Source organism: Copadichromis virginalis, linkage group LG12, assembly GCF_057382275.1.
Source record: "Copadichromis virginalis isolate Kocher_CV1m ecotype Utaka linkage group LG12, C_Virginalis_male_GT1.1, whole genome shotgun sequence".
Lineage (NCBI taxonomy): Eukaryota > Metazoa > Chordata > Actinopteri > Cichliformes > Cichlidae > Copadichromis > Copadichromis virginalis.
The window spans coordinates 31,242,627-31,253,390 of record NC_140629.1 but is presented as its reverse complement, the minus strand read 5'-3'; the positions used below and the strand labels follow the sequence as shown (position 1 = coordinate 31,253,390).

Below are 10,764 nucleotides of genomic sequence, written 5' to 3'. Positions count from 1 at the left end.
TTATAGTTCAAAAGAAAAACTTTATTTGTCCAACGTTTAATCAAACCAACACACATCTTTACATTTTCAACAACGGTTTTAGTAACAGGAGCATAAAAATGGAAATATGCTACTCTGTTCAATAAACCAAAAAGAAAACAAAACACACACACACACATAAAACATTTTTTCTTACAGTGCTTTTTGTCTTGCCGAGCTTACTCATTTAAATAAACTGTACCAAAACACACACCAGCGCCGCTGGAATCCATGTTTAGCTCCTCAGTATTAAAATTTACCCAAACTGTGGAAAAATATAAACGTACAGAAGTGTAATCTAATCTTTTAACGACAACCAATAAACTGTAAAAATATATTAAGCGCAGCGCACTACATTGTCTGTTTCATTGGTTTTGCAGCATTCACTCGCAGACATGCCCACATTTTTAGGTTTTTTTTCATCAAAAAAACTTAAGTCAGACATTCAGTGCATTTCTTTTGCACTATTTATATCACATCGTATAATCTTTATGCTGCTTCGCACTGAAGCAGAATTCAACATTTACTGTTAAAAAGCAACAACTGTGACTTCATCCAGCCAAAACAGAATTTAAACTTCACAGTTAAACATACACACTTGCACAAAGACATACTCAGCACACACAAACATCTCTGTGGAAAAAAACAAGCTCTTTTCTTCAGAAAAAAGGAGACTATTACAAACAACAAATAGGTTCATTTAATAATTATGTTATATGCTAAGGCTGCTTTTCCCCTTACTGAGGACTGTTATGTTAGTGTGCTCACATGTTGTTTTGCACCATGCCTGTGCACGGTTTGACCGGTTTGATCATTGTGTAACATTCCCTGGCACACTTACACTGTTGAATGAATGGTTAAACATATTGTGTCTCTGCTCACTTTAAGAGTTAGGCCCCAGATCTCACATGTGATTTAGTTGGACTCCTGTATGATTGGTTTCCATGCAAAAAAAAGTCTCCCATTAGCCCATATAAACTGTAAAATCAACTTCATTGTGAAACTTTTTGGAAAGCAGGTGTGCTGGAAACTGAGAGGAAAACACAAACACACATCAGCAGATTGAGGGAGAAGGAGGGAGGGAGGGAGAGAGAGAGGGAGAGATGCTGAAGCAAACTGAAGCAAACCTGGGCACAGAGGGTTAAATGCAGCTGGACTGGAGAGCGAGCTGACTTTTAGGACGTTCTTAGAATGGTTCATTAGTTTTGTTTGGATCTGAAATGCACCTGTTTAACATTTTTTTAGGCTGTAGTTTAAACAAGTGTAATTAAAAAACTCACTAGTGTGGTCAGTCAGTTTCAGGGTATTAAATAATACTTATAATGACCCACAATCTTTCCCAAAGCAAGCTCATTTTTTTGTAAACTTGTGGGACTGGGTAGAGATTTAAAGTGATTTTGACACAAAAAAAATCCAATTTAAGTCAGGACTTACTGCTATTATAGACAAACTTAAGCTGAAAAACAACCGTCATTGTGATCAACTTCATCTATTTTGTGGTTTGAGTTTACACAGATTTGTTTCTGTTTGTAATTATTCACTATTCATTATTTTAACCTTCCTGAAGCTATAAATCCTCATGAGACACTCGTCGGTTGCGCTTGTCCAGCCAAGCCTGCAGAAGAGGAAGATTTTTGTCCATCCAGCGGATGTTATCCTCAATGGTCTCGTAGGCCTGCTGGATGCACCTCATCTCTGAGCCCGTCTCCTCTGTCAGGGAGCCGAAGAAGCTTCGTACCTGAGTCGGTGTAAAGGAGGAAGACTTTGATCGACATTCTAGATGCAGCGTCCTTAATATTTAGATCCAGGCAATATTCTTGTTATCCGAAATACGGACGTGCCTTCTGATCGAAATAATGAACACCCATGTAGACATGCAGCCATACTTACCTCATCTAGCATCTCTCTAGTAGAGTACTGGTTCGTTACCCCAGTTACCAAGTGTGATATAGTGCTGGAGCCGAGGTCAAACCTGTGACATCAAAGCAAACAAACACCAAAGTTCAGATTTTTTTAACCAGTGATAGAATTCCCTATTTTGTTAGGGAATAACTTCATATCAATATATAAATAAAAAACAAACAACATTTTCTGTATACAAATAAAGTTTATACTATAGGCTATTCTGCCAATTTTAATACTCTTGGCAAAGGCGGTGCTCTCTCCTGGCTAAACAAAAGTATCAATATGTGCAAAACTGACAAGACTGAGGATTTAAGGCTGATGGTGTATTGTGGATGATAAAACATGTGTGTGATGGGCTGACTGACTTCTTGATCATAGTGTGCCAGTTGGCTCTGAGGAAGTCCCAGGCCAGCTGGTAGCCATGGGGGTTCTTGCTGACAGAGACGACTACGCCTGGGAGGTCCTGAGTCTTCATTATCTCACCGATGAGGCTCTGCTCCATCATCCTGCAGACACAAAGGGAACAGTAAAGGGAGAGCAGGGGTAATTATATCCCCTTAGCTTTAGCTAAGAAATACTGATGTGTCCCAGTTCCCATAATCTACACACCACTTGAGCTTGTCCTGCAGTGGGCTAACAGCCATGGCAGTCTTGATGCGGCTCTTGACCGACATTTGCAGCGAATGGCGGTACTTCTCAAAGAGGAAATCCCAGCCCTCTGGTGTTCGAGCTCCAATCACAAACACAGCCATGGTGATATCAACAGGAAGGCTAAAAAAACAAAAACAAGGAGGCTTTCAGTTCAGATGTATATACATAGTAAAATCAGATTTTCTTGTGCTATTGTTGACTATGACTCCAAACCTCATGGTGCCATCAGAGTCCTTCCACTGGTTAAAGAGCTGGGTGGCTTTGGTCACACAGGGAGCATAGTTCCTGACACAGGAAAACAGCAGCAGGTAACTTCTCAACACTCGCTGAGACACGGAGCCGGAGTCATTCCATTCCTGCTGGTCAATCAAATCCTGGAACAAATCTACAATATAGCTCTGAAAAACAAAAAGAGACATTAAATCCTCCTTAGAGAGTATACAGTTACAATCCACATACTGTATGTTTGTTTTCCTGCAAAGAGGAACGTCAGGCACCCCTCGAACAATGTTTGAACCAAAAAAAAAAAAAAAAAAAGTAACCAGTTTTTCTAAATTGGAGTTTTATTGCATAATCACAATGGACATGGTTGAAAATAACAGGAAAATGCATTTAAGGTACCATAGATTCACTGCTTTTAGTGTATGCAGTAAGACTAGCGAATGACTTCAGGGGTATACTAGCAAAGTGATACCTTTGTATCAGGGTTTTCCTGGTCCTTACCTTACCTTCAATTTTTTAACAGAATATTAATTATTTTAGTCATTTCTGAAATAGAAAATTATCACTACAAATTCATCTTAATAATGTGGAGACATAAATAAAAAGAATTAAGAAGCGAAATAGCTCTTAACAGATATTAAATATGATATTTTGTCACTAATAAATCAAAAGCATGACTTTGTTTTTGCTCACTTTTTCACATTTCTGTATTTATGAGTATAGATTAGACAAGACTAGACAGAAATCAGCTGCTTTCTTTAAGGTTTAGCACAGCACACCATCTGCCTCCATCTCGTGCGTTCCCTAGCATCCTCCTCTGTCACACCAACCCTCTGCATGTCCTGCTTAACTATATCCATGAATCTTCTCTGTGGTCTTCCTCTTTCTTTCTGCAGGGCAGCTTCAGCATCTTCTCTCCAACATATCCACTATACCGTCTCTGCTCGTGTCCAAACCACCTCAGCCTTACCTTTCTATCCTTGTGTCCAAACTGCTTGAGTTAAGAAGTGAAATTTCTAAAACGGTCCATTCTTCATCTCCGCCTCCTGTCTCTTTAATAAGTATCACTGTCTCCCAACATCACTACCATCTTGTAAACCTTCTCTTTTCACATCCATTGTAAAATTCTAACAAACTGAAATTATATATAGTGTGAACCCTGCTTCTTAGACATTTCACATTATAAACTAAATTATATACAAAATGAATCTTTCATTACACTGATTTTGGGACAGTACTTTTGTTTCGTGACTCAGGTACTCAAGATAACTTATCTTGAGTACCTGAGTCCATGACAAATTTCCCAGACTGGACAATAAATTTTATCATAATATTTCATATCATATTGCACTCTGGGGCACTCGGCTTATAAAACATGTGCAAAGTCAAAGCCTTTTTATTCTTTTTCAGTCCAGTGGTTGATATGCGTGGAACACCTGAAGTCAATAATTCAGATGGGTGAATGTATAGTTTTACCTTAAACTACTGTAAAGGCAAAGGTTATTCTTTTTTTCCCTAATTGGGCCTGTGCTTTGTTGAGCTTGGTCGCACTATGTCACTGAGTCACATATGTTGGTATAATGTGCCAAGTAATGTGCCAGCAAACTAACCTTCATCTGGTTCTCCAGCACCTTCATGTCTCTCTTTTCCATCAGTTTGTAAAGCGGCACAAGCTCTCCAAAGCCCTGAGTCACAGCCATGATCTTGGTCTCTCTGGACAGGTAAAGCGACAGCTCCAAAGCCGTGTCGAGCCTCACCTTCTCTATACTGCAAGACAGATGTCAGGTAAACATCCTGCTCCCCTTTTCTCCTTTCTAGCATACTGTGTGCTTGGATCTAAACATAATTTTAGCTGATATATTTCAAAATTCTTGGCTTTAGAACAAAGAGTAGGGAAAAAGCAATGTATGTGGAATGTATAATACTTTGTTTTCCTGCAAAGCTCAATATATCAGACTGCTTCACTTAAACTAGATACCAAAGGATAGACAGCTAATTTTGGTGTTAATATGCAATGTTTAAACAGACCTGACAAGCTGGAAGACATTGTGGATGAGGTTGGCACGGTCATTACCGCTCAGGGCTGTGTGACTGTGTTGCAACAGCTTGATAATAGAGTTCCACCCCTCGCCTGCATAATGAACCATGTAGTAACCACTCATGTCCACGTTGAACTTCACCCAGTCTACCTCTTCTGGCAGGAACAGGACATCTGAACAAGACAGAAGAGTAAAGAGAAGCTTTCAAGTGATGATGACTCGTGAAATTTAAATGAATATTGCCGTTTAAAAGAAAACCAAGGCTCAATGTCATCAAGTACTCACCAGTCTTTGTCTTAAGCAGAAAGCGGTGGACGGTGTTGGAGGCACTGGTCTTGTACGTCAGCGGGATCTGCCACAGGAATCTAGACACACAGAATAATGATTAATTAAAAGGTAATGTCTTTGTTTAATCATGATTAAATCAAGATAAGCAACTGTCAAACTGTTTATTATGACAATAAAAATACTGGAGACCGCCAGGGTGATCCCTCTGCCTCATAGCAGACACCCCTATGGTATCAATTTCAAAATCCTACATTGCCAAGTTATTGCACTCACAAGAGTTTCAGAAAACCTGACCTCTGACCTTTCATTTTTAGGTCAAGTTCAAGTCTTGACCGTGAGTTCAAGGTCAGAGGTCACTGACCTTGAAATCAAGGTCACTGAGAATAGAACTCATCCGAGATTTTTAGTAGATGCAACTATGGTATCAATTTTAAAATCCTACACTACTGTATTCTTCAGTTATCACATTCACAATACTTTGGGAAAATTGGATCTCTGACCTTTGACCTTTAAGTTGAGGTCACTGAGATATTAAGTTGTCCAATATTCTTAGTAGATACACTTATGTTATCAATTGAAAGCTCCAACGTCTCCTCATTCTCGATTTATCACATTCACAAACTTAGTTGTCCACACCGCCCCATCAACCTTTTACAGCTGAGGGGTAAAAACATAAGACTATTATTGGCTGGAGAAATGAAAGTGATGATTTTTCACTGTAAGCTTCAAAGACAGCTACACAGTTACAGGAACTGTTCAGTAAACTACAGTTTAAATATTGCACCCTGCTTCCCGCACGCTCCAGGCTGAAGACAGCTTAATGCTGTAAACTTGCATTGTAACAGAAAACGCTCCTGACAGCATACCCTTCACTCGGGGAGGGGTCGTCTGTCTTCAAGTAACGCTCCTGACTGAGCCTAACCTCCCGACCTCTGACCTCCACCGTGACCAGTGGGAAGCCTTCCTGCAGAGTCCAGGTGTCCATGATGGCCCTGACGTCTAGCTCATCACCAGAGTACCACTTCTGTATATACAGACAAACATAATGTTGTATAAATACAACAACGTCACAGGAGTTTATTGTAATTGCTAAAATATGCTCACAATCAGAGAGCTTTGTTGAACAAGTTTGCTACCAAGCATCAAACGACAACTTACCGAGGCTCCGGACTGAGTTTTGCGTTTAGAGCAGAATTCTGTGTGTTTCAGGCGACCTTCATCCAGATCATGTGAGCTGCAGATCTGAAGCACATTTAACAGAGACGCGTATCACGATGAGCCACATTCAGCATTCACAGTTACATAAGAAGAAAAATGACTGATGAAAAATCAGTCCTCTAAAAGAGAGACCGCTCACACATCACTCACATTGGTCAGGCTCTCCCACAGGTGGCTGTTCACAGTGTTTTGGTAGCTGTAGCGCTTCAGGTATCGGACGATGCCAATCTCAAAAGCCTCAGGAGTGAGGAAGTCCCGCAACATATTCAGAATGCATGCACCCTGAAAACAAAATACATACATGCTTCTAAAAAAAGGAACAATATGAAACGTAGATAAGTCCTTCAGTGTTTTGATTCAACTGCACAGTGTGGGTTCAGCTTTGGGAATTTATGTCAAATATTAACAGATTTTACATGATGATGAAATACTGAGACGATTGTTAGTTTCAATATCCTACACAAGTACAGAAACATGAAACAGAATGTAACAGCCGAGGTTAACCTTGTCATATGACACATCGTCGAACATCTCCTGGATCTGTGTGGGATTTTCCACAGGGGTGGAGACTGGGTGGGAAGAGCTGAGGGAGTCTACTTCCATAGCCTCAAAACATTTTGCCAGGAAGAAATCATCCTGGAAGAATGAGAGGATGGAATCATGTTTATGCACATCTTTGTAGCCTTATCCAGCAAAACATAGGAGTTGTTCAGCTAATGTACACTACTAAAACTATGAGACTGTGACTTTAATGTCCTTCTGGTTTTTAGTAAATCATTTTAACTGATCTGTATGTTCCAATAGGACCTGGGATCAGTCAGTTTTAAATAGAGTTTCAAAGTCTCACCACATGAAGTTCTGGGTACGTGATGTCGAGAGAAACAAACTCCATGAACTTGGCGAAACCTTCATTGAGCCACAAGTCATTCCACCACTCCATCGTCACCAGGTTTCCAAACCACTGGACAGGTAGGAAAACATGCAAGAACAGCATTAAACATGCTCTTTCACCTTTAGTGTTGTTATACTGTACTAACGACTGAAAAGTCAAACAAACCTGTATCTACTGCACATGCTACGCTCAATCATACTGACAATAAATTTAAGCAAATTTTCTTTGTAAAGCTCTGACTTGGAAAACTTGGTACAGACTGATGAACTTTGACACGAATGAGTTTATTTTTATTTATTTTTTAGATTTTAAGCCTTTATTGTGACAGAACATTGAAGAGAAAAGACAAAGCTGGGAGAAAGACCAGGTGAAGACATGCAGTAAATGGCCTCGGCACTGATTCAAACCCAGACCTCTGGATTAGCCTTATAGCACATGGGTTGTCTGCACAGCCTAGCCATCCCCTAATGCTTTACTTTTAACTTAAAACAAACAGAATCAGTGCAGCTACCTGGTGCGCAAGTTCATGGGCGATAACCTTGGTGATGCCCAGCTTGTCTGAAGCTGATGACTTTTCAGGGTCAAAGAGGAGGCCGGTCTCTCTGTAGGTGGTCAGTCCCCAGTTCTCCATCGCACCTGACTGGAAGTCAGGAATAGCTGCCAGGTCTGCAGAGGGAACACAGTCAAAAATAATGTGGTACAGTCATGTCACCTCACGGTTCGACTAGGTATGGCTTACGTTCTCCTCTGATACATCTACAGAGCAGTCTACACCTAAATTTACATATTTGTCCTGTCAAAGCGTTGAGATATGAGGTATCATGTGATCCTGAATGTGTGCACAAAGCACAGTTTCCACACAGGCGAGTAAAGGATCAGAAGCAGACAGAGACTTATGACTCATCAAGTCTTTTCTTGCTGTTGTAATATGTTACAAAATAACAACTGCTACACCAGTGTCTGTCTCTTAACATGGAAACACAATGTGATTTCCACTGACCCTGTTTGGGAAGTGGGTAAGGAATGTCAAAATAGTCATCATAGAAGTCCAGCAGCTTGACAGCAGCATCCAGTGCAAAGGCTGTCTGGTCGATCTTCTCAGGGACAGCATAGATTGAAATCTGAAGGGAATCACAGTAAAGAACAAAGAACAAGCAAGTTTTCTCAGTTAGTACAACAGTCATTAGATGACACGTCTGATATGCTTCACACCGTGGAGATGTATACAGTACCTATGCAAAGTATTTTAGTCAAACTGCTGACTAAAAAAAGTCTTTTTAATAAGAAGCATCTGGTGTGCATCTCACCTTGACACCATGCTGGGTCGTCTTGCTCACAGACTTGAAGTCCGACACAATGTAGGCAACCAGGTAAGTGCTCATTTTCACAGTGGTGTCAAAGTGATCCTCAAGCAAACCACCTGGCAACTCCACAGTTTTAACCTGAGAAACACAGGTGTGTTTTAATAATTAAGAAAAGAAAGGAGAGGTCCATAATATTGCAGATGTGCATATATAGTCATATGTATATAAGCATGTTGCTATTTTGTTCTTTTTAATAAATCCATATTTCTGGTAATTACTCATTTATGCTTAAAGTAAACTGGGACTGGTCAGTCTACATTTACCATTGGCATGTTGGATATGGCTATGTGGCGTGGCTCTCGAATAATTCGTATGGTGAAGTTGGCTTTGAAGGCGGGTTCGTCAAAACAGGGGAAGGCTCCACGAGCAAAAGTCGCTTCAAACTGCGTGGACGCCAGGACTCTGAAAATGTAATTAAGCACAAAGTGAAAGTGGATTAAAGCTGGTGTGATTAGGAGCTTTCAGCACTAAATAATCTTTTTTTGGTGAACTTTAAGCTTTTACTTGCACTGATTTTATAGCCAATTCCAAAGTTGCACTACATTTACAATAAACTCTTTGTTCTCTGTTGCAAAAAGGAAGATTTTACTTCAGTATCCGATAACAGCCAATAAAATGGAGGTGAACAAGGATGCCATTCATTTTTTTCTCTGACGTTCTTCAGTTATTTTAGTTATTTGTCAAAAGAGAAATTTAGTATTATTAGTAAAATAAACACAGAGAACATTCAAAATGCCTCGTGGCCTTACCTGACCTCCCCGCTGCTGGTGCGGTAGCTTCCCTTGTAGAAACCATGGAAACTGTCAGACAGGTTGGCAGCAAATGCCAGATGAACTTCATACTTCCTACCTTTGATGAGCACCGAGTCTGACAGCAAGGCTAGCTGATGGAAGCGAGGATACTCCAACACCTTAAGGCGCTTAATGCCTTCAGGTGCCAAGAGGAACACATTGGATATCTGCATTTGCTTGGCATGGAGAATGACAGTGTTGGTGTCTTCATGCACATCAAGCTCAATACGAACAACGCCAGTGAAGTCCAGGGTGGTCAGATTGGGGTGTATGGCCAGGTCATAGTGGAGTGGAGTGACGGTTGTGGGAAGTCTCATGCGGTCCCAGGGGAAGGGCTGACCATTGGTGGCAATAGGGAGGTCTTTGGCCTTGGCTTGATTTGGTAACTGTGCTCCAGATGAGGGAGAAAAGGGAACGAACAGCACCAGCAGGAGAGGAGCCACTAACATGGTGACAACAGAGGCGGGACCTGAAATACAAACACAGAAAACTAAATGCAATATTTCTCCGCTTACTTGTAGTGTCACACAGCAAACACCGAACATCTCAGGATAGCTGGACTGTCAAACAAACTACTGCTTCTCATGGTACTTTATGACACATGACAAAGGACCGGGAAAAGCATTACTTTCGATTTCACACAAATGGATTCGTTGTATAATCATGCATTACAATGCAGTCAAAATGACTCAGATTTTCAGAAGCCATAAAGCATCTTATCTTATATTCTCATTATTTTATAAATTATGTGAGCTATATGTAAAAAATTGCTAACTTACCGCTTCGTCTCCTGCACGCAGCTTCAGCAGAAATCATTGAAAAATGAAAGTGAAACACAGAAAGGGGGGAATTGCATGCTGGGAGAAAACGAAGGAAAGGTTCACTAAGCTGAGGTGTCAGTTTAGGTCATTTCACTTACAGCTGTGGCTGTAACTCTGAGTCTAAGACCTGATAAAGACGCTTAAAATTCAGGGCATCCTGTCATGTCTGCAGCTCATGCTTATATTCCAGCTGTGAGTTATGAAAACATACCGCCTATTTTTTCTTTATCAAACACTTCTGGTGCACATTTTTAAACTACTGACTGTGTTACACCACCATCACAATAAAAGGGGACAAAACGCACGAGCAATTTGTATAGGAAATGGACGGAAACAGGAACTTCCGTGTTTACAGCCCCCGCAGTAAATATATTTAACCACTAGAGGGCAACGTTGCTTCGATTAACGGTTATTTCCGTGCGCTTACTGTCTCAACTCTCTTGTATTTTGGTTTTCAGTTGGTCCTCGTCGAACATTTTGCAAGAATCCGAGATTAAATAACGTGTTAAAGTTTATTTATTTTGAGGAACACTGATCCATCCTCAGTGAGGATCA

General features: G+C 40.5%; 1 protein-coding gene across 1 annotated transcript; it reads right to left on the bottom strand.

Annotated features, from left to right (window-relative positions):
- erap1b (endoplasmic reticulum aminopeptidase 1b) lies at positions 1 to 10,564 on the bottom strand. The gene is made up of 19 exons (XM_085476056.1): positions 10,168 to 10,564; positions 9,347 to 9,857; positions 8,861 to 8,999; positions 8,541 to 8,675; positions 8,234 to 8,354; positions 7,745 to 7,899; positions 7,189 to 7,302; positions 6,846 to 6,977; positions 6,492 to 6,623; positions 6,282 to 6,365; positions 5,990 to 6,147; positions 5,121 to 5,200; positions 4,825 to 5,008; positions 4,407 to 4,563; positions 2,788 to 2,972; positions 2,533 to 2,694; positions 2,289 to 2,429; positions 1,909 to 1,990; positions 1 to 1,756 (listed from the first exon to the last, which is right to left on the bottom strand). The coding sequence occupies exons 1-19, from the start codon at positions 10,202 to 10,204 to the stop codon at positions 1,586 to 1,588; spliced, it is 2,880 nt and encodes a 959-aa protein (XP_085332182.1). The 5' UTR covers positions 10,205 to 10,564; the 3' UTR covers positions 1 to 1,585.
- Between the last annotated feature and the right edge of the window lie 200 nt (positions 10,565 to 10,764).

What these genes read in the sequence shown, in the direction of transcription:
- erap1b (XM_085476056.1), bottom strand. Translation starts at nt 10,204, where the DNA reads ATGATTTCTGCTGAAGCTGCGTGCAGGAGACGAAGCG. An exon ending in ACCAGCAGCGGGGAGGTCAG is followed by an intron (nt 9,000 to 9,346) that starts GTAAGGCCACGA and finishes TTACATTTTCAG; the next exon opens with AGTCCTGGCGTCCACGCAGT. An exon ending in TGTGGGAGAGCCTGACCAAT is followed by an intron (nt 6,366 to 6,491) that starts GTGAGTGATGTG and finishes AATGTGCTTCAG; the next exon opens with ATCTGCAGCTCACATGATCT.